This window comes from Dysidea avara, chromosome 10 (genome assembly GCF_963678975.1).
Source record: "Dysidea avara chromosome 10, odDysAvar1.4, whole genome shotgun sequence".
Classification (NCBI taxonomy): domain Eukaryota; kingdom Metazoa; phylum Porifera; class Demospongiae; order Dictyoceratida; family Dysideidae; genus Dysidea; species Dysidea avara.
Genome location: NC_089281.1, coordinates 10,159,667 through 10,184,471, shown reverse-complemented (window position 1 = coordinate 10,184,471; position 24,805 = coordinate 10,159,667). Strand labels below are relative to the sequence as shown.

Here is a 24,805-nt window from a genome sequence, read left to right as displayed (position 1 = left end):
CATTACGCTTCATTGTCAGCTATGTTCAACCCGTTACACAGCAGTACGAATCAAGAACTGTTTGAAAAGCACCTCTGCAATCAAAATAGCCACTATTTCCATTACGAAGGGAAGCCATCACGTGCTACCGCCTAATGGACACTTTCGCTGTCAGCAAAGATGAATGGGACACAAAGGAGGACGCTGGTAAGTCCATGAAGAATGCATTGTACTGTACGTACTGCGACAGTACATACTGCGACATGCTAAAAGGCACCTCTTGGGTTGAAGCAACGTTGAACAGTGAAAAATCAAACCTGTAGCCTTAGCCATTGTCAAGTTACACTTGTCTGAAGGCATCAGTCAGTTGCCCAGTCAGTTACTCAGTCAGTCAGTAGAAAATTCTGTTATTTAAAAATTCCGTAGCAACTTGTTGAAAGCATTTCGGGTTGTTCTGAAGGCTTGTTTGGGTTTAGATTTGCCTAACCAATACTGCCTCATCATTGTCAGGGAAAATTGAGGCTGGTTTTTGAGTGATGTTATTTCGTGGGCCACGCCTACTCTTTTGTGGTCCTACTATTATAGTACTGTATGATGAAATTTTCTACTGACTGACTAACTGCCTGCCATCAGATAACAGCCAAGGCTACGGGCTTGATTTTTTCACTGTTTGACGTCGCTTCATCCGTAGATGTGCCTATTGGCATACCGTGCATGCATCATGGACTTACTAGTTCTTTTATTATAGCTACAGCTATGATATGTACATATGGCTGTTTTATTAGAATATTGAACAAACATGGCTGCTGTATTAGGAGGAGTGCTTTATTAGAGTATCTCAAGCCAACTAAACTATTTAAGGGGCATGGTCATGGCATGCCTTTTTTATCTTCATGCTATCAGTCAATCGCTATAAGTACAACCAAGAGTCTATAATGAGAACATAAGAGGCATGTCCCTCAATTAGGGCTGGGTGATAGTGAATTTTTCAATGTCCAAATGATAGTAAGACACTGTTCATGATAGACGATAGTATAATGATAGTATAACGATAGTGAAAATCTACTTATTACCTTCACAGAGATATGCAAGGAGGGATGTACTTATGGATATGTTTTTGACTAAGAGAGTAAACAGCCTTTTTAGACTGATTTTTGTTGTTAAATATTATTTTTCCAAGTGTTTTGCATGAATATTTGCATATTTTTAACTGTCTGATAGTAATTTTTCAAACGATAGGCGATACACAATAGCGATACACAATAGCGATACTATCCCGATATTCCGATATGTTCATACTATCCCCCAGGCCTACCCTCGATTGTTATTGTTTCAGCTAGTTTGTGAAAGATCCTATCGTGCAGGTGCAGTGTCTACTAACTGTCTGCTGGTATTATATCAGCATGAGCTAAATTGTGGTATCCAAGTGTTGATACGGAAAATTAATGTCGACGACCAGCATGACTGAAGATGAAAGGAAAGGTAAGGCGTAGAGGGTAAGCACTCATTGGAACCCCAAAAGGCACATACCACTGGCGAGTTGGCTGAAAATGGTGGTCATATGATGTGTCATTTAACGTCTAGCCTTGTGACTGTGGTCAGGCTGGCAGGCAGATAGGCAGACCAAAAATTGGATTTTTAAAATTCAATTAGAGATTATGATATGGTTTTTTTGTAGGTGTAATGGTACGTATATTCGACTTAAGATACACTAAGACTCTTCCGTAACTGTTAGGTATTTTTTGCTCTTTAAGATGTTTGTTGGGTGGTTTTTAGAGGCAGAATTTTGGCAGGCACTGTTCATTATTGGGGCGATCCCTACTTACACAGTATTACCATATTGACCAGAATTTACCTTCATGGCACCTTTTTTGCAGTATTGATTCGGTATAATCAAGCTGGAAAATCCCTTCAGTGTGACTCAAAATGCTTCCAATAAGTTGCTATAAAATTGTACATTTTTATTGTACACTGATTGACAAAGTGACAGACAAGTGTAACTGGTTGGTTGCTGTTAGCTTAACCTCATGCTATATTGCATAGCCGAGGGACTAATCCTCTAGCTAATACTTTTATGTACCTGAAAAACTGAAAACATTACCTTGAAGTTGATCTACTAGTTTTTTGATAAGATAGTCTATACAACAATAATTTAACATGCTAACAAGTTTATGTACTATGTACCCTGTTTTTGCTGCACATATATATTCTTTCTTTGATTTAGGGTTGATGATAATTCAGCAGATACACTATGGCCACACTACATTCAGCAGTATAGCAGACTAAAAAGAGCTGATAATGATGTCGGTAGTGGAATGGATAATATGACAACGGCTAGTAACATTATGAGTAGTACTCTAGCTCCAACAGCAACCGCTAATGTTTCGAGTACTCCAGCTCCAACAACAACCAGTGATGTTACAAGTACCCCAGCTCTAACAACAACTGGTGATGTTACAAGTACTCCAGCTCCTACAACAACTGTTGATGTTTCAAGTACTCCAGCTCCATCAACCACTAATGTTACAAGTACTCCAGCTCCAACAACAACTGGTGATGTTACAAGTACTCCAGCTCCAACAACAACCAGTGATGTTACAAGTACTCCAGCTTTATCAACAACCACTGACGTTACAAGTACTCCAGCTCTATCAACAACCACTGACGTTACAAGTACTCCAGCTCTATCAACAACCACTGACGTTACAAGTACTCCAGCTCTATCAACAACCACTGACGTTACAAGTACTCCAGCTCTATCAACAACCACTGACGTTACAAGTACTCCAGCTCTATCAACAACCACTGACGTTACAAGTACTCCAGCTCTATCAACAACCACTGACGTTACCAGTACTCCAGCTCTATCAACAACCACTGACGTTACAAGTACTCCAGCTCTATCAACAACCACTGACGTTACAAGTACTCCAGCTCTATCAACAACCACTGACGTTACAAGTACTCCAGCTCTATCAACAACCACTGACGTTACAAGTACTCCAGCTCTAACAACAACCACTGACGTTACAAGTACTCCAGCTCTAACAACAACCACTGACGTTACAAGTACTCCAGCTCCAACAACAACCAGTGATGTTACAAGTACTCCAGCTCCAACAACAACTGCTGATGTTACAAGTACTCCTGCTCTAACAACAACCACTGACGTTACAAGTACTCCAGTTCTAACAACAACTGGTGATGTTACAAGTACTCCAGCTCCAACAACAACTGGTGATGTTACAAGTACTCCAGCTCCAACAACAACTGTTGATGTTACAAGTACTCCAGCTCCAACAACAACCAGTGATGTTACAAGTACTCCAGCTCCAACAACAACCAGTGATGTTACAAGTACTCCAGCTCCAACAACAACCAGTGATGTCACAAGTACTCCAGCTCCAACAACAGCTGGTGATGTTACAAGTACTCCAGCTCCAACAACAACCAGTGATGTTACAAGCACTCCAGCTCCAACAACAACCGGTGATGTTACAAGTACTCCAGCTCCAACAACAACCGGTGATGTTACAAGTACTCCAGCTCCAACAACAACCAGTGATGTTACAAGCACTCCAGCTCCAACCTCAACCAGTGATGTTACAAGTACTCCAGCTCCAACAACAACTGGTGATGTTACAAGTACTCCAGCTCCAACAACAACCAGTGATGTTACAAGTACTCCAGCTCCAACAACAACCAGTGATGTTACAAGTACTCCAGCTCCAACAACAACCAGTGATGTTACAAGTACTCCAGCTCCAACAACAACCAGTGATGTTACAAGTACTCCAGCTCCAACAACAACCAGTGATGTTACAAGTACTCCAGCTCCAACAACAACCAGTGATGTTACAAGTACTCCAGCTCCAACAACAGCTGGTGATGTTACAAGTATTCCAGCTCCAACAACAACCAGTGATGTTACAAGTACTCCAGCTCCAACAACAACCAGTGATGTTACAAGCACTCCAGCTCCAACAACAACTGTTGATGTTACAAGTACTCCAGCTCCAACAACAACTGGTGATGTTACAAGTACTCCAGCTCCAACAACAACTGTTGATGTTACAAGTAGTTCAGCTCCAACAACAACTGGTGATGTTACAAGTAATCCAGCTCCAACAACAACCAGTGATGTTACAAGTACTCCAGCTCCAACCACAACCAGTGATGTTACAAGTACTCCAGCTCCAACAACAACCAGTGATGTTACAAGTACTCCAGCTCCAACAACCAGTGATGTTACAAGTACTCCAGCTCCAACAACAACCAGTGATGTTACGAGTACTCCAGCTCCAACAACAACCAGTGATGTTACGAGTACTCCAGCTCCAACAACAACCAGTGATGTTACGAGTACTCCAGCTCCAACAACAACCAGTGATGTTACGAGTACTCCAGCTCCAACAACAACCAGTGATGTTACGAGTACTCCAGCTCCAACAACAACCAGTGATGTTACAAGCACTCCAGCTCCAACAACAACTGTTGATGTTACAAGTACTCCAGCTCCAACAACAACCAGTGATGTTACAAGTACTCTAGCTCCAACAACAACCAGTGATGTTACAAGTACTCCAGCTCCAACAACAACTGTTGATGTTACGAGTACTCCAGCTCTAACAACAACCAGTGATGTTACAAGTATTCCTGCTCCAACAACAACTACTGATGTTACAAGTACTCCAGCTCTAACAACAACCAATAACATTACAAGTACTTCAGCTCCAACAACAACTGCTGATGTTACAGCTCCAACAACAACCAGTGATGTTACGAGTACTCTAGCTCTAACAACAACTGGTGATGTTACAAGTACTCCAGCTCCAACAACAACTGCTGATGTTACAAGTACTCCAGCTCTAACAACAACCACTAATGTTACAAGTACTCCAGCTCTAACAACAACTGGTGATGTTACAAGTACTCCAGCTCCAACAACAACCAGTGATGTTACGAGTACTCCAGCTCTAACGACAACTGGTGATGTTACAAGTACTCCAGCTCCAACAACAACTGCTGATGTCACAAGTACTCCAGCTCTAACAACAACCACTAATGTTACAAGTACTCCAGCTCTAACAACAGCTGGTGATGTTACAAGTACTCCAGTTCCAACAACAACCAGTGATGTTACGAGTACTCCCACTCTAACAACAACCACTAATGTTACAAGTACTTCAGCTCCAACAACAACTGCTGATATTACAAGTACTCCAGCTCTAACAACAACCACTGACGTTACAAGTACTCCAGTTCCAACAACAACTGCTGATGTTACGAGTACTCCAGCTCTAACAACAACTGGTGATGTTACAAGTACTCCAGCTCCAACAACCACTAACGATGTTACAAGTACTCCAGCTCTAACAACAACCACTAACATTACAAGTACTCCAGCTCTAACAACAACTGGTGATGTTACAAGTACTCCAGTTCCAACAACAACCAGTGATGTTACGAGTACTCCAGCTCCAACAACAACCAGTGATGTTACAAGTACTCCAGCTCCAACAACAACCAGTAATGTTACAAGTACTCCAGCTCTAATGACAACTGGTGATGTTACAAGTACTCCAGCTCTAACAACAACTGGTGATGTTACAAGTACTCCAGCTCCAACCACAACCATTAATGTTACAAGTACTCCAGCTCCAACAACAACCAGTGATGTTACAAGTACTCCAGCTCTAACAACAACTGGTGATGTTACAAGTACTCCAGCTCTAACAACAACCACTACTGTTACAAGTACTCCAACTCTAACAACAACTGCTGATGTTACAAGTACTCCAGCTCCAACAACAACCAGTGATGTTACAAGTACTCCAGCTCCAACAACAACCAGTGATGTTACGAGTACTCCAGCTCTAATGACAACTGGTGATGTTACAAGTACTCCAGCTCTAACAACAACTAGTGATGTTACAAGTACTCCAGCTCCAACCACAACCACTAATGTTACAAGTACTCCAGCTCTAACCACAACCACTAATGTTACAAGTACTCCAGCTCCAACAACAACTACTGATGTTACAAGTACTCCAGCTCTAACAACAACCACTAATGTTACAAGTATTCCAGCTCCAACAACAACTGCTGATGTTACAAGTACTCCAGCTCTAACAACAACCACTAATGTTACAAGTACTCCAGCTCTAACCACAACCATTAATGTTACAAGTACTCCAGCTCCAACAACAACTACTGATGTTACAAATACTCCAGCTCTAACAACAACCACTAATGTTACAAGTATTCCAGCTCCAACAACAACTGCTGATGTTACAAGTACTCCAGCTCTAACAATAACCACTAATGTTACAAGTACTCCAGCTCCAACAACAACTGTTAATATTACGAGTACTCCAGTTCAAACAACAACTGTTGATGTTACGAGTACTCCAGCTCTAACAATAACCACTACTGTTACAAGTACTCCAGCTCCAACAACAACTGGTGATGTTACAAGTAGTCCAGCTCCAACCTCAACCAGTGATGTTACAAGTACTCCAGTGCCAACAACAACTGTTAATGTTACAAGTACTCCAGCTCCAACCACAACCACTAATGTTACAAGTACTCCAGTTCCAACCACAGCCACTAGTGTTACAAGTACTCCAGGTCTAACAACAACTGCTGATGTTACGAGTACTCCAGCTTCAACAACAACCACTAATGTTACAAGTACTCCAGCTTCAACAACAACCACTAATGTTACAAGTACTCCAGCTCCAACAACAACTGCTAATGTTACGAGTACTCCAGCTCCGACAATAACCACTAATGTTACAAGTACTCCAGCTCCAACAACAACTAGTGATGTTACGAGTACTTCAGCTCCAACCACAACCAGAGATGTTGCAAGTACTCCAGCTCCGACAACAACCACTAATATTACAAGTGCTCCATTTCCAACAACAACCACTGATGTTACAAGTACTACAGCTCCAACAACAACTGTTAATGTTACAAGTACTCCAACTACAACAACCGTCATTGTTACGAGTACTATAGCTCCAACAACAACCGGTAATGTTTCAAGTACTACAACCCCAACAAGTGATGTTACAAGTACTACAGCTCAAACAACAACTGTTAATGTTACAAGTACTATACCTCCAACAACTACTGCCAATATTACAAGTACTCCAGTGCCAACAACAACTGCCAGTGTTACAAGTACTCCAGCTCCAACAACAACCACCAATATTACTAGCACTCCAGCTCCAACAACGACCGCCAATGTTACAAGCACTCCATCTCCAACAACAACTACCAATGTTACAAGTACTATAGCTTCAACTACAACGACCATTAATATTACAAGTACTGCTATAGCTCCAATTACAACAAATGTTAATGTTACTAGTACTATAGCTCCAACTACAATAATTGTTAATATTACAAGCACTATACCTCCAACAACTACCGCCAATATTACAAGTACTCCAGCACCAACAACAACGCCTTATGTTACAAGTACTCCATCTCTAACAACAACCGCCATTGTTACAAGTACTATAGCTCTAACAACAACAGCAGCCGCCAATGTCACAAGCACTCCAGCAACTGCCAATATTACAAGTACTCCAGCGCCAACAGTAACCACCAATGTTACAAGTACTATAGGTCTTACAACAACCGCCAATGTTACAAGTACTCCAGTTCTAACAACAACCGCCAATGTTACAAGTATTATAGCTCCAACAACAACCACCAATGTTACAAGCACTCCAGCAACCGCCAATATTACAAGTACTCCAGTGCCAATAACAACTGCCAATGTTACAAGTACTATAGCTCCAACAACAACAACCAATGTTACAAGCACTCCAGCAACCGCCAATATTACAAGTACTCCAGTGCCAACAACAACTGCCAATGTTACAAGTACCATAACTCCTACAACAACCGCCAATGTTACAAGTACTCCAGCTCCAACGACAACCGCCAATGTTACAAGCACTCCAGCAACTGCCAATATTACAAGTACTCCAGCACCAACAATAACCACCAATGTTACAAGTACTCCAGCTCTAACAACAACCATCAATGTTACAAGTTCTATAGCTCTAACACCAACTCCAACAACAACCACCAATGTTACCAGCACTCCAGCAACCGCCAATATTACAAGTACTCCAGTGCCAACAACAACCCCCAATGTTACAAGTACTATAGCTCCAACAACAACTGCCAATATTACAAGTACTCCAGCTCCAACAACTAATGTTACAAGTACTATAGCTCCAACAACAAGCACTAATGTTTCAAGCACTCCAGCAACTGCTAATGAAACTGTTAATGTTATGAGTACTCTAGCTCCAACAACAACTGTTAATGTAACTCTTAACATTACAAGTACTCCAGCTCCAACAACAACTGCTAATTTATCTGTTAATGTTACCAGTACTCTAGCTCCAACAACAACTGCTAATTTAACTGCTAACATTACGAGTACTCTAGCTCCAACAGTAACTGCTAATGTAACTCTTAGCATTACAAGTACTCCAGCTCCAACAACAACTGCTAATGAAACTGTTAATGTTACGAGTACTCTAGCTCCAACAACAACTGCTAATTTAACTGTTAATGTTACAGGTACTCCAGCTCCAACAGCAACTGCTAATGTAACTGTTAATGTTACGAGTACTCTAGCTTCAACAGCAACTGTTAATGTAACTCTGAACATTACAAGCACTATAGCTCCAACAGTAACTGCTAATTTAACTGTTAATGTTACCAGTACTCTAGCTCCAACAACAACTGCTATTTTAACTGTTAATGTTACGAGTTTTCTAGCTCCAACAATAACTGCTAATCTAACTCTTAACATTACAAGTACTCCAGCTCCAACAGCAACTGCTAATGTAACTGTTAATGTTACAAGTACTCTAGCTCCAACAGCAACTGTTAATTTAACTGTTAATGTTACAAGTACTCTGGTTCCAACAGCAACTGCTAATGTAACTGTTAATGTTACCAGTACTCAAGCTCCAACAGCAACTGCTAATGTAACTGTTAATGTTACAAGTACTATAGCTCCAACAGCAACTGCTAATGTAACTGTTAATGTTACGAGTACTCTAGCTCCAACAACAACTCCTAATGTAACTGTTAATGTTACAAGTACTCCAGCACCAACAGTAACTGCTAATGTAACTTTGAACTTTACAAGTACTCTAGCTCCGACAACAACTGCTAGTGTAACTGTTAATGTTACAAGTACTCCAGCTCCAACAGCAACTGCTAATGTAACTGTTAATGTTACGAGTACTATAGCTTCAACAGTAACTGTCAATGAAACTGTTAATGTTACAATTACTCCTGCTCCAACAGCCACTGCAAATGAAACTGTTAATGTTATTAGTACTCCAGCTCCAACAGCAACTGCTAATGTAACTGTTAATGTTACGAGTACTATAGCTTCAATGGTAACTGCTAATGTAACTTTGAACTTTACAAGCACTATAGCTCCGACAACAATGGCTAGTGTAACTGTTAATGTTACAAGTACTCCAGCTCCAACAGCAACTGCTAATGTAACTGTTAATGTTACGAGTACTATAGCTTCAACAGTAACTGCTAATGAAACTGTTAATGTTACAATTACTCCTGCTCCAACAGCAACTGCAAATGAAACTGTTAATGTTACTAGTACTCCAGCTCCAACAGCAACTGCTAATGTAACTGGTAATGTTATGAGTACTATAGCTCCAACAGCAACTGCTAATGAAACTGTTAATGTTACGAGTACTCCAGCTCCAACAGCAACTGCTAATGTAACTGGCAATGTTACGAGTACTATAGCTCCAACAGCAACTGCTAATGTAACTGGTAATGTTACGAGTACTATAGCTCCAACAGCAACTGCAAATGAAACTGTGAATGTTACAAGTACTCCAGCTCCAACAGTAACTGTTAATGTTACGAGTACTATAGCTTCAACAGCAACTGCTAATGTAACTGTTAATGTTACAAGTACTCCAGCTCCAACGGTAACTGCTAATGTAACTGTTAATGTTACAATTACTCCTGCTCCAACAGCAACTGCAAATGAAACTGTTAATGTTACGAGTACTCCAGCTCCAACAGCAACTGCAAATGAAACTGTTAATGTTACTAGTACTCCAGCTCCAACAGCAACTGCTAATGTAACTGTTAATGTTACGAGTACTATAGCTTCAACAGTAACTGTTAATGTAACTTTGAACTTTACAAGCACTATAGCTCCAACAGTAACTGCTAATGTAACTGTTAATGTTACGAGTACTCCAGCTCCAACAGCAACTGCTAATGTAACTGGTAATGTTACGAGTACTATAGCTCCTACAGCAACTGCTAATGAAACTGTTAATGTTACGGGTACTCCAGCTCCAACAGCAACTGCAAATGAAACTGTTAATGTTACGACTGCTCCAGCTCCAACAGCAACTGCTAATGTAACTGGTAATGTTACGAGTACTATAGCTCCAACAGTAACTACTAATGTAACTGTTAATGTTACAAGTACTCCAGCTCCAACAGCAACTGCTAATGTAACTGTTAATGTTACAAGTACTCCAGCTCCAACAGCAACTGCTAATGTAACTGTTAATGTTACAATTACTTCTGCTCCAACAGCAACTGCAAATGAAACTGTTAATGTTACGAGTACTCCAGCTCCAACAGCAACTGCTAATGTAACTGTTAATGTTACGAGTACTCCAGCTCCAACAGCAACTGTTAATGTAACTGTTAATGTTACAAGTACTCCAGCTCCAACAGTAACTGCTAATGTAACTTTGAACTTTACAAGTACTATAGCTCCAACAGTAACTGCTAATGAAACTGTTAATGTTACAATTACTCCTGCTCCAACAGCAACTGCAAATGAAACTGTTAATGTTACGAGTACTCCAGCTCCAACAGCAACTGCTAATGTAACTGGTAATGTTACGAGTACTATAGCTCCTACAGCAACTGCTAATGAAACTGTTAATGTTACGGGTACTCCAGCTCCAACAGCAACTGCAAATGAAACTGTTAATGTTACGACTGCTCCAGCTCCAACAGCAACTGCTAATGTAACTGGTAATGTTACGAGTACTATAGCTCCAACAGTAACTACTAATGTAACTGTTAATGTTATGAGTACTCCAGCTCCAACAGCAACTGCTAATGTAACTGTTAATGTTACAAGTACTCCAGCTCCAACAGCAACTGCTAATGTAACTGTTAATGTTACAATTACTTCTGCTCCAACAGCAACTGCTAATGAAACTGTTAATGTTACGAGTACTCCAGCTCCAACAGCAACTGTTAATGTAACTGTTAATGTTACAAGTACTCCAGCTCCAACAGTAACTGCTAATGTAACTTTGAACTTTACAAGTACTATAGCTCCAACAGTAACTGCTAATGAAACTGTTAATGTTACAATTACTCCTGCTCCAACAGCAACTGCAAATGAAACTGTTAATGCTACAAGTACTCCAGCTCCAACAGCAACTGCTAATGTAACTGTTAATGTTACAAGTACTCCAGCTTCAACAGTAACTGCTGATGTAACTTTGAACTTTACAAGTACTATAGTTCCAACAGTAACTGCTAATGAAACTGTTAATGTTACAATTACTCCTGTTCCAACAGCAACTGTAAATGAAACTGTTAATGCTACGAGTACTCCAGCTCCAACAGCAACTGCTAATGTAACTGGTAATGCTACGAGTACTATAGCTCCTACAGCAACTGCTAATGAAACTGTTAATGTTACGAGTACTCCAGCTCCAACAGTAACTGCTAATGAAACTGTTAATGTTACAAGTATTCCAGCTCCAACAGTAACTGCTAATGTAACTGTTAATGTTACCAGTACTCTAGCTCCTACAGTAACTGCTAATGAAACTGTTAATGTTACAAGTACTCCAGCTCCAACAGTAACTGTTAATGTAACTGTTAATGTTACCAGTACTCTAGCTTCAACAGCAACTGCAAATGAAACTGTTAATGTTACCAGTACTATAGCTCCAACTGCAACTCCTAATGTAACTGTTAACATTACGAGTACTCCAGCTCCAACAACAACTGCTAATGTAACTGTTAATGTTACCAGTACTATAGCTCCAACGACAACTGCTAATGTAACTGTTAATGTTACGAGTACTCCAGCTCCAACAGCAACTGCTAATGTAACTGTTAATGTTACGAGTACTCCAGCTCCAACAGCAACTGCTAATGTAACTGTTAATGTTACAAGTACTATAGCTCCAACAGTAACTGTTAATGTATCTGTTAATGTTACAAGTACTATAGCTCCAACAGCAACTGCTAATGTAACTGGTAATGTTACAAGTACTATAGCTCCAACAGCAACTGCTAATGTAACTGATAACGTTACGAGTACTCTAGCTCCAACAGTAATTGCTAATGTAACTGCTAATGTTACGAGTACTATAGCTCCAACAGCAACTACTAATGTAACTGCTAATGTTACAAGTACTCCAGCTCCAACAGCAACTGCTATTGTAACCATAAATGCTACTAGTACTTCATTTCTTACTCCAACAGCATCAGAATCAACCAACATTAGCACTGTTATTGTAACACCATTGACCGTTACAGAAGTTATCAACACCATGGATACTTTAATCCTTGTAACGATTACTAACAACATAACAGGGTTATCTACTGTGAATAGTATTTTACCCCTAACTACAACTGTGTCCCAAACACTATCCATTCTTAATACCTCTACTGAACCCTCCAATACTGCTACTGTTATTGCTTCATCATTGCCTACAGCTACTATTCAAGTTGCAAACACCACAGCTACTTTGATTTTTGCTTCAACAGTGACGCCAACTGCTAATGTCACTGTGTCTCCTAATGTTGTACTATCAAGTGCAATAGTGCCAACAACTGCCAATACTTCAGCAGTTAGTCTAACCAATCCATTGACTACTTTATCAGTTATTAACACCAGCAGTAATGTTGTGCCATCCACTGCAATTATCTATACAGCATCAGTAATGACTAATGACATAAGTATTCCAACTGCAAGCCCAGTAGTATCATTCACTGAGCCTACAATTACTACTACAATGCTAACTTTCGTTCCCACTTCTGCTCCAATAGAAACATCTGCGTACATAACAACTGCTGTTGAAATCACAATGACAAGCTCTGGTTTCAGTGGTGATGGTAGTGGCTTTACAACTAGTATCCAAGAAAGTAATGCTACTACATTTGTGGCTCCTTTGTCCAGTCCAATAGTTTCTACACAGCAGCCAGTTACTGTAGTCTCATTAACATACACCAATTCCACTAGTATGACTACTGCAATGACTCCAAGTATTAATATTAGTTCTACCCCAGTTCATGTTAACTCTTCAGTAGTCAGAATGGCTACTACCAGTGCCTTGTTAGCTACATCTCTCCTTAGTATGTCATTTACTGCAAGTCCATCACCAACACCTGTTTGTTCAAATGGAACTGAATTTTGTGATATGTTGATGGAGTGCATTCCGTATAGTCAAACTTGTCCTAATAACACTTTTGAAGCATCAATTTCTATTTATATTGATGGACCTGGATTTTTGATAACTAGAATAGAGCAAAACACTTATGAACCCAACCGATATTTGTTTACATTTGGTGTTTTTATAAATGTGCAACAAGAAGGTATTCAAGGTAGCATTGTTACCCAAGCTGGAGTGTTACAACAGTCTAGTAGTTTTACAATTCCTTTGCAGTTCAACCTGACTAGACTGAAGGGATACTTACTTACATCTGAAGTAACTCCTGAAGATAAAATTTATGTTCTTGTTCAAGCTTTTGACAAAAGATTTAGTACAAATGTAAGACCACTTAGAGTTGAAATAATTGGTGTAACTAACACAAATCATGTGATCAGCAGTACCTGTTCTATCAGTGATGCATCTGGGTATTGTATTGGAAGCCTAGAAAATTTTAATAATGCATTAAGTGTTAATGTATCAGTTAAGGAAGAGCATAGTTCTCACAATGAAACTGTAGGATATTTCAATATATCGCAGGCTACTGGAAGTCATGAAGTCCCACACCCAGCGATGATGTTGAATGTACCAACGCGTACAATATACCCTCCAGATATTGTAACAATAACACTAAACTCCAGCAACTATGACATAAAGTCTTTATTACTAGACTGTAGTGTTAATAATGAGTATGCATCAATTTCAGTATCACCCTTAAGTGGCTGGAGTACGCTGACATCGGCCTTTAATAACACAAACAATCGTTTGGCAATAAGCCATGAGCGAATAATAGACGATGGAGAACTACTGTTATCAATGGAAGTAAATATATCAAACTATAATGCAGATCGTATTGAAGTAAAGTGTGAAATTGAGGAAGTCCTTTTGTCTAATGGAGCACTCCTTGGGAATCCTGTGATGGTGGTATCTGATCGCACGGGTACAAGAAATTCATCAGGACATTTATTCCTTATTAAAGATGATGTGGTTCATTTGGTTGCTTATTCTGATCAAACAGAATTGCTCAACTCTGCTGTTTTCAATGGTACTGTGATTAAGGCAAATCTCACCATCAAGGGTATCACTAAATCTGGAAAAATAGTTGATATAAATGATCTTATCTGTTCATCTAATTCTACCATTATTAAAGTCATGCCAGACTGTTCTGAAGTATACCTTGATGGTACAGAACAAATGGGCTCTAATGAAGTGAATATTACTATAAAATATAGGAACACTGATCCTATTATGGTTTCATTCAAAGTGTGGTATCCAGAAAATCTCATCCTTCAAGCTGAAGATACAGTTCTCAATGCCATTTCCAATTGGCCTGATCCAAACTTGAATTGTAGCTCAAGATATCAACAAACATTACTACAGGTGTTTGCAAATGTGTCTGATGGGAGAACGCATTATGTACTTGATGTGACTTTGCTTGCTATTAATATTCTGGAAAGTTCTAATAACAGTATAATAAAGATTTTTCCTAATGCAACAGTGTTGGGTATATCACCAGGAATTGCAACAATAATTTCTAGAGATAATATGAACATGCTTCGATTTAATGTTACAGATTTTTCAGTGAGGGCAGCATACCTGGAAGTAATGTTATTTAGTAATCTTAATGTTAGCATTTCTCCGACCATAACAGATGTATATGATCAGATATCTGGTACTGTTAGCCTCACTGAAGTGAACTACAATCCCAAAGTTATGTTAGTGAATGTAGTGTTTGCTGATAGTCAAAGAATGGAAATAGGCCATTCTCTATACCAAGTTAACTGTACATGTCCTGAGTTTATTTCAGTGACACAAAACAATGAAATTCATACAATTGGTACTGGTTCAGGAGAATGTATTAGGGTTACATTAATCAGGGACAGAGCTTGTTATGTGAGTGACAATGTAGAAGGTACAGCAAATGTTTCAGTGCAATTGCCACAACCAGTTAATCTAGAGATTAGAATGTCATCATCTCAGATTACTGCTGATCGATATGTTTCCAGTTTTGCAAACATTCCAACAAATGTCACCATTGCAGCAATTCTCCACTTCAATGACAGTGAATTGGATATTACTTCTTTGGATGGGACCGACATTACAACTGTGTTGCTCGGTAGTCCTTCACCAATGAGCCAGTACACATTGTGGGCACTGTCCAATCACACTGATTCTAATTATACTATTGCCATTGAAAATAGTGAATATAATATGTCAAATTCATCTGTTATTACTGTTGTACACAAGAGTGCACTTAATATATCAGTACATCCATATCCAACTTACACAGGATCTGATAGTAGAAGTACAGAAAGCCTTGCACTTATAGGAAATAGTGGAAAGTACCAACAAGCATCACTAAAGGCAGTTCTAGTCTTATCAAATGGTGAAGAAACTGATATAACACAGCATGTTAATTTTAGTTCTGGAGCTAATGAACTGGTAATCAGTGATTCAATAATAACAGTAAATGACACTGTATCTGGTACTATTGATGTGATGATCACAGCACATTTTGACTCTTTAAGCAATAATATTATAATTGAAATACAGTCTAGTCCAGTTCAGGTAGAAACTATTGATGTTGTAAGATTTGTAACTGAGTTTAATGGAGTCAGATCATCACAAGAGTATGTTGATGCTGATGTAACACTGACTGATGGTACTGAACTTCTCAGTATATATAATGGAAGTATTACTCTCTATCCAAATTTGCTGGGGTTTTCTGTTACTGATAACAGTAGTGTATCTGTGAATGGTAACATTATTACTTTGCTAAACAATTCCCAAACTCCTAATTATGTAAGAGCTTTTAGTCAAGCAAATAGAAGTATTGAACAAATGTCGGATGCTTTCATATGTAACTTACAGGCTGACTTATATGATATCGATTTAGGATACCAGACTTTCCCAATTACTATTGAAACAAGTAATATGGTTTCAATTCCAGTATACGCAAATTCAGAAAATGCTGATCTTGGAATATTTGAGTTAGAAGTCTCTTATTCTGCTGAAGTGCTTGAATTCATTAATGTAATTCCAGGCAGTGACTGGAAAACAGGATCACTAAATTATAAGGATGAAAATAATTTAATAAATTTTGGTGGTATTAATTACCAAGGTAGCCATGGAAGGATTCTTCACATTGCTAACATTACTTTCAGAGCCACCAGAGAAAGCACCACTACTTTGAATACAACTATTGTTTTGCTAGCTCAAGCAAGCTTTGGAGCTGATTTGCTGGTTAGCAGAAACATCCCATCTGTAGCTGGCCATATGGTAAAGGTTGAGGTGACTTCAAGTCGCAAACGCCGTGACAGCATCAACGATGAAGCACCATTGACAAGTCCTCCAACTTTATCATACCATGCTCAGTACAAGCGACAAGCTGATGCTGATAATTTCAATTGTACTATTGAATGTACTGAGGGCTCTTGTACATGTTGTGCTGACAATAGACCAGTTGGAGATGTTAACTTGGATTGTCAGTTTGATTTGAGAGATATACACTACCTTCGCTATTATCAAGTAGAAAAAGTTCATAATTTTAGTTCAACAAATGGAATGACTATAAACAGTCGGGTATCCAGTTTAACAACTGAACTTGATATAAATGGAGATGGTCAAGTGAACAGCTTGGATTCAGATCAATTGGAAAGAATTGATCTTGATTTATTGCGGGTGATAGACAATGTAACAGCCAGGTGCTTTGCTGAAAATGATATTTGCAGGTGCAAAGTGACTGGTGAATTGTACACTTCAACATTAGAACCATCTCTTAGTAGTGATGTATTTATATATGTGGACTTTGCTAGCACTAATGAAACATTTCAATCAGAGATTAGTTCTATGCAGTTTACCAGGGGTGATTGTTGTGTATTTGACAAAGGTTCCGGTCTGTATGGTGGAATTGTGAGAGCCAATATACAGAATGATGGTAGCAGAACTGTTTTTGTGGTTGAAACCAACTCTAGCTTTAACACTGATGACATAGGAATATCACTCATACAAATTACAGTTGATGAAAACAATATGACATCTGCTGATAGACAATCTGTTTACATTACTTCTGGAAATATTTATTCATCATCCTTGAACACCAATATCACAATTCCTGAAATCAGCCAATATGCTAACATTATGCTTGACGATGGCTATTCACCATTTATAAATCTAACAAATGATTGTCCCATAGTAATAATAACAACTCCAACAGTAACATCATTGACTTCGTCAGTAACTCAAAATGCAACTTTGACCCCAGTGATAACATTATCCAGTACTTCTTCAATTGTAATATCATCATCTTCTACAATCTCACCAGAACTGACATCCATGTCTGCAGCCACCACTGAGAGTTCTTCATCTACAACATCACTTACAGTAATGACAATATCTACCACTGAGAGTTCTTCACCAACAGTAGTGACAACATCGCCTACAGTGGTGCCAACATCACTCACAGTGGTGACAATGTCAGTGTCTGCAACTACCATTCAGAGTTCTTCATCTACAGTAGTGACAACATCACCTACAGTTGTGACAACATCAATGTCTGCAACTACCACTGAGAGTTCTTCACCTACAGTTGTGACAACATCACCTACAGTGGTGACAACGTCAATGTTTGCAACTACCACTGAGAGTTCTTCATCTACAGTGGTGACAACATCACCTACAGTTGTGACAACATCATCTACAGTAGTGACAACATCAATGTCTGCAACTACCACTGAGAGTTCTTCATCTACAGTAGTGACAACATCACCTACAGTTGTGACAACATCTATGTCTGCAACTACCACTGAAAGTTCTTCACCTACAGTAGTGACGTCACCTACAGTAGTGACATCACCTACAGTTGTGACAACATCACCTACAGTGGTGACAACGTCAATGTTTGCAACTACCACTGAGAATTCTTCATCTACAGTGGTGACAACATCACCTACAGTTGTGACAACATCATCCACAGTAGTGACAATATCAATGTCTGCAACTACCACTGAGAGATCTCTATCTACAGTAGTGACAACATCACCTACAGTTGTGACAACATCAATGTCTGCAACTACCACTGAGAGTTCTTCACCTACAGTAGTGACAACATCACCTACAGTGGTGACTACATCACCTACAGTTGTGACAACATCACCCACAGTGATGACAATGTCAATGTCTACAACTACCACTGAGAATTCTTTATCTACAGTAGTGACAACATCACCCACAGTGGTGACAACATTACCTACAATGGTGACAACGTCAATGTCCGCAATTACCACTGAGAGTTCTTCATCTACAGTTGTGACAACATCACCCACAGTGGTGACAATATCAATGTCTACAACTACCACTGAGAATTCTTCATCTACAGTAGTGACAACATCACCCATGGTAGTGACAACATCAATGTCTGCAACTACCACTGAGAGTTCTTCACCTACAGTAGTGACAACATCACCTACAGTGGTGACAACATCAATGTCTGCAACTACCACAGAGAGTTCTTCATCTACAGTTGTGACAACATCACCTACAGTGGTGATAACATTACCTACAGTGGTGACAACGTCAATGTCTGCAACTACCACTGAGAGTTCTTCATCTACAGTTGTGACAACATCACCTACAGTGGTAACAACATTACCTACAGTGATGACAACATCATCTACAGTAGTGACAACATCACCTACAGTGGTGACAACATCAATGTCTGCAACTACCACTGAGAGTTCTTCATCTACAGTAGTGACAACATCACCTACAGTGGTGACAACGTCAATGTCTGCAACTGCCACTGAGAGTTCTTCATCTACAGTAGTGACAACATCACCTACAGTGGTGACAACATCACCTACAGTTGTGACAACATCAATGTCTGCAACTGCCACTGAGAGTTCTTCATCTACAATAGTGACAACATCACCTACAGTGGTGACAACATCACTGTCTGCAACTACCACTGAGAGTTCTTCATCTACAGTAGTGACAACATCACCTACAGTGGTGACAACATCACCTACAGTTGTGACAACATCAATGTCTGCAACTACCACTGAGAGTTCTTCATCTACAGTAGTGACAACATCACCTACAGTGGTGACAACGTCAATGTCTGCAACTACCACTGAGAGTTCTTCATCTACAGTAGTGACAACATCACTTACAGTGGTGATAACGTCAATGTCTGCAACTACCACTGAGAGTTCTTCACCTACAGTGATGACAACATCGTCTACAGAGGTGATAACATCAAGTGGTGGTAGCAGTGGAGGTGGTGGTAGTTCTGCAATATATGGAGCAATTGTTGCAGTGATATTGGTTGTAGTGGTTGCTATTGTGTTAGTGATAGCATTATGTTGGTACAGAAGATACAGAAGAACAAAGACCTGGTATGTGAAAACACACTCTAGACCATCGTCTGGGTTATCAAGTAACTACTGGTTTCAAGAGGAAGAAAAAATAGTAAGTTTAGATTATGTAGTGTCTTGTATATTAGTATATACATGACTATTAAATCACTGAAGTGCATGGCTATTTTAATCATTGTAGAATTTTTTTTTCAAGACACGTGGAAGTGAGTCATTTGGCCGAAAAAAGCCAGCATGCTATATCAGTAGTGAAGAACATAAACACAATTTCATGCATAAATAACTCTGTGCTTCTTTATCTGAATAATGATGGTGATTTTTTATGGTGGAGTTGTAGACAGGCTACTTTCAACAAAATCAGCCTAGCCATTATAAGCTCTTCTTTCTCACACACTTTACATATGTAAAACACGCATACCCAACCCGATAGATAGTTGACACATGGGAAAAGAGGCCAAAGGGAAAGTAGTTTGTTACCAATTTTCATGTGAATCTGGTAAACAATGCCGGATGGAGTTATGGCTGATTATTCACTTTAAAAGACTGATTTCTGTCACGCCTATGGAATAATCCACTCAGTTTGGAGTAAAGATCGGAAATGCAAACATTGGTTTGAAATAAACAGCCAGAGTTATGATGCAAAACTGGCCTTCTAAAATCCAGGTTGTAAAAATCAAGGGGGAGCAAGAAATGGCTGCAATTTTACTGTCAATGATAATGACATGTTTCTATTTAACATTATTGGCCTTCACTTTGACTTCACAGCATCTTTCATCCTGGCTTTTTAGGAGCCCGCACCCTTTTTTTACAGCTTGGTATAGGTACTATTTTCCATAACTTTTTTCCAGTTTCGATCCAACATTACTTAAAAGGACACCAGTATTGTATTGTTACATGTAATTCTTCATAAGTTGATATTGAATACAAGTGTAAGGAAATTTTACATCATAGTACTGTATAGTAGGGACCACAAAGGAGTAGGCGTGGCCCACAAAATAACATCACCCAAAAACAGCCTCAATTTCCCCTGATGACAATGAGGCAGTATTGGTTAGGTAAAACTAAGCCCAAACAAGCTTTCAGATTGGCCCGAAATGCTTTCAACAAGTTGCTACGGAATTTTAAAAAAAATTATTTAACAGAATTTTATAGTGATTGACTGACTGACTGAGTAAGTAACCGACTGATTCCTTCAGACAAGTGTAACTCGATAACGGCTAAGGCTACGGGCTTGATTTTTTCACTGTTCGATATCTCTTCAGCCCAAGAGGTGCCTTGTGGCATACCGCAGTATGTACAATGCATTCTTCATGGACTTACCAGTGTCCTCCTTTGTGTCCCATTCATCTTTCCTGACAGCAAAAAGTGTCAATTTGGTGGTAGCACGTGATGGCTTCTCTTTGTAATGGAAATCATCCGTATTTTTCATAGTGGCTATTTTGTTAGCAGAGGTGCTTTTCAAATGGTTCTTGATTCGTACTGCTGTGTAACGAGTTGAACATAGCCAACAACGAAACGTAGTGGATACTATAAAAAGGCAATGAAACAAGGGAGGTAATGTACACCTGCAGCTATATAATAGTGGACACTTAATTCCTACTCAGTAATATGCAGCCAATACTGAAGTAGGAAGTAAATTCCCAGTAGTATAGCTGCAGGTGTAAATGGCATCCATTGTTTCACTACTTTTTTATTTCTATAATCCCTGCCCAAACGTAAAAATTTCAAATTTTCCTTACAGTTTTTTGCTACCTTTTGTAATAACATGCCCTGATCATCAATTACTGGAATGTGAAATAGCCATTCTGCTATATTTTCAGCTATGTTCCACCTGTTATACAGCATTAAAATCCAAGAACAGTAAGAAAAATGCCTCTGCAAGCAGTCCAGTTGCTACAGAAATTACAATTGAAAACACACCCAATTACTGTAAACTTCATAGAAGCTTGTTGGAAGGGTTTGGGTTTGGGGTGACTCTGAAGACATTTACAGGCTTGACTATGCCTAATCAATACAGCCAAGCTGTCATGAAGGAAAAATGAGGCTGGTACTTTTTTGGCGAAAAATCCTCCATGACTCCTGTTACACAGTACTACTCTTGCTACTACCGCACTGTATGATGCAATAAATTTCTTTACAAACTATAATATTATGCTGAAATAATAATAATTTACTTTTAAATTCTTATTGCTAAGGAATGGATTTTTAGTATTTGAGTACCCTTTATCAGTGGCGGATCTAGATGGGTTTCTGGGGTTTCGGCAGAAACCCCCTTTTAAATTTAGCTCAGTGGCAGTATAAATACATAAACATTGTTGTACTGACAACTTGTCATATCGAACAACTATATACCACTGTATTTCAGTAGCATGCATGCAGTTGCACTTAACTGACACCATTTATAGCTATTAAACCCTCAGCAACACTTCACTTTTCATCTTCCACTGCATTTAAAACGATCAAGTTACTCTAATAGAGCAGTCAAGTAACTACTCTAATAGTGCAATCAAAGCTACAGCTTATAGTCACCATCTTTGCCCTATAGTTACCTATAATATTTAAAGTTTAAAACATTGGATTCATTGTAATTACTAACTAAAAGTAGCCTAAAATCCGATCTTAGAGCTTCTAAAATAGAAAACTTTCTGGAGAAACGTCATCAGTTGCTTTATTCAGCTATACCAACTTTCAGAAACCCCCTCTTAATAATCCTAGATCCGCCACTGTTTATAATTATAGTGTTAATGGTCAAGTACCCACAAATACTAGGTACTTATAGTGAAATATGTATTTTATATAGGATCATAAACAGTTTTCAGGAAAACTTATGATGTATTTAAGTACCTATGTATGTAAATGTTTCCATCAAGCATCAATTTATGTTAACTGTCCTTAACAAGTATCCAAGTATTTGGCAGCTTTTGTTTCAGCTCTATTCATTATAACATGTACATTTTTTGCAAGTGTAGTAAAAGTCGATATATTTCTATTACAGGAAATGAGTCCAATAGATATAGCCCCAATTGCACCTGGTGCAACTGAAGAACACTACAGAGACACAGTATTGACTCCTAATGGAGTAGGATATCAAAATGCTGGGTACACATCTGGTCCTACTCAACACACTGGAGACAGTACCGTCAAACCTTTGTCTTACTTTAATAAACCGGTATGTTATACCTCATAATGCACAAATGCCATCTCACTAATGTATATATATATTATATAGCCATATTGAAAAATTCTACTATGTATAGATCTTCTATCATGCCATATTAAACATTCTGTACCAATTCAGCTGCTAAAAAATTGTGGGGGTTAGATCTATAGCACACTGAGATTAGACAAGTTTTCATTTGCAACCAGTGAAAATATTAGCTTGCCAACATTTGAAAGAAAGCTATAGAGAAGATAGCAGTAATATAAATCACTTAATACAGATGGCCTTCAAAACCTCTTTCTTACATTTTCTTACATACACACACTTACTGAAAATGAACAATAAAACACTGACATATACATCTATGTAATAGTCAGAGTGTAAAGTGTTACAAGAACACTTTGTACCTTACAGTACTTATGCACTACTGATAGTTGTAATGTTGTTTTACTGCAATGTTTTAATAGTCCACAAGTACATCATCAGGACCTCCACCACCTTATTCTGGTCCTATACATGGCCGTTCAAGACCTAACAGTGGTACATATGATGATGATGTTGATTTGAGTTTTCATGATGAAGCCATATCTCAACCATACCTGTCACTAGGCCTTACACCACTCTCTCAGCTATCACCTCCAGATGACCAAGATGTCGGTTTCTTTCCTGGCTTGCCTCCACCTATTGCAACAAGTACAAGTGATCATGGTAGTTATAGCATACCAGTTGATGGCCCTATGTTCATTGACGATGGCAAAAAGTCTTTGCGACGGAAAAGACGAGGATCACTATTAGAGCCTGTTCCTGAGCAACCTTCATCTACAACACCTTCAGATTGCACAAGCAGATACTCACAAGGAAGTCATGGATTAAGTCCAACTCAAAAATCAGTCACTTCAATGCACGATGAGTTTATTTTTCCATCTGCTAGTATATCACAGGACTACTTGGGTAACAAAATGAACAGACCAATAAGCCCAAATTATGGTGCACAGAACTCTGGATACAGTTCTCATTTAGATGACGATCCACTAATTGATTTCAATGAGTACGGTTCTGGATATAGTATACATGTAGATAGTTCACCAGATCATATCAATGATAGCTCTACAAGGTTAGCTCATAACACCAAAGCCCAAAGGCGTAGGAGCAGCAACAATAGCAGAGGATCACAGTCAGATTCTAAATTTAGCAGAGCTGAAGCAGGGAGACAAAATGTTAAAAGACCTAGGTCAAAAGGAGACTTATCATCACAAAGACAGTCATGGCAGCCAAGAAAAGATGATGAAGGGGTGGATAGACCAGTGAGTCCTTATGGAGTTTATCCAGTGCTATATAACAATAATTATACACCACCTGAGAGAGATGAGGCTCGTGCTCAGTTCTTTGGTAGTATGAATTCAATATCCAGCTTGAAAGAAGATCATGTAGTAACTTCTTTATAAATTTGTTTGTAAATTGCATTCATAAGTTAATGTATTTATATTGATGTATATATATTTTTACTTAAAGATACTAAGGTACTGCAATTAAACCAACATTGGTTCCACTCTATGTGGTTTTCAAACATACCAAATTTTAATATGCAAATTAATTATTTGTGGCTTAGCAGTGGCCATAAAGCCATACTCCATCAAAACAAGGCCATGTGGACAGGTTGACCATGCACCTGTGCTTTGACATCATAGATGTTTCATCATCGTTATTCCATACTATGACTGTATAGTCATTCAGCTGTTTGTATTACATAATAATCATGCTCAAATTGGGTCATGTGGTGCCCCACT

At 38.9% G+C, this 24,805-nt stretch overlaps 2 protein-coding genes across 2 annotated transcripts; both read left to right on the top strand.

Moving 5' to 3' along the window:
• The first annotated feature begins 134 nt into the window (after nucleotides 1-134).
• Nucleotides 135-12,999, top strand: LOC136268899 (mucin-2-like). Its single transcript, XM_066064365.1, has 4 exons — nucleotides 135-208; nucleotides 2,204-4,485; nucleotides 4,531-12,905; nucleotides 12,991-12,999. Exons 1-4 carry the CDS (start codon nucleotides 135-137, stop codon nucleotides 12,997-12,999), a joined length of 10,740 nt encoding a protein of 3,579 aa, XP_065920437.1.
• Nucleotides 12,866-24,556, top strand: LOC136236703 (uncharacterized). Its single transcript, XM_066026929.1, has 3 exons — nucleotides 12,866-19,952; nucleotides 22,854-23,027; nucleotides 23,486-24,556. Exons 1-3 carry the CDS (start codon nucleotides 12,999-13,001, stop codon nucleotides 24,461-24,463), a joined length of 8,106 nt encoding a protein of 2,701 aa, XP_065883001.1. The 5' UTR covers nucleotides 12,866-12,998; the 3' UTR covers nucleotides 24,464-24,556.
• The last annotated feature ends 249 nt before the right edge of the window (nucleotides 24,557-24,805 follow it).

Excerpts from the sequence above, each read along its gene's own strand:
- LOC136268899 (XM_066064365.1), top strand. The coding sequence starts at position 135 with ATGGACACTTTCGCTGTCAGCAAAGATGAATGGGACACAAAGGAGGAC. Across the intron at positions 209-2,203 it reads AAGTCCATGAAGAATGCATT|GGTTGATGATAATTCAGCAG; the intron begins GTACTGTACGTA and ends TCTTTGATTTAG. Across the intron at positions 4,486-4,530 it reads AACAACTGTTGATGTTACAA|CTCCAACAACAACCAGTGAT; the intron begins GTACTCCAGCTC and ends CAAGTACTCTAG.
- LOC136236703 (XM_066026929.1), top strand. The coding sequence starts at position 12,999 with ATGACTAATGACATAAGTATTCCAACTGCAAGCCCAGTAGTATCATTC. Across the intron at positions 19,953-22,853 it reads TTCAAGAGGAAGAAAAAATA|GAAATGAGTCCAATAGATAT; the intron begins GTAAGTTTAGAT and ends TTTCTATTACAG. Across the intron at positions 23,028-23,485 it reads TGTCTTACTTTAATAAACCG|TCCACAAGTACATCATCAGG; the intron begins GTATGTTATACC and ends ATGTTTTAATAG.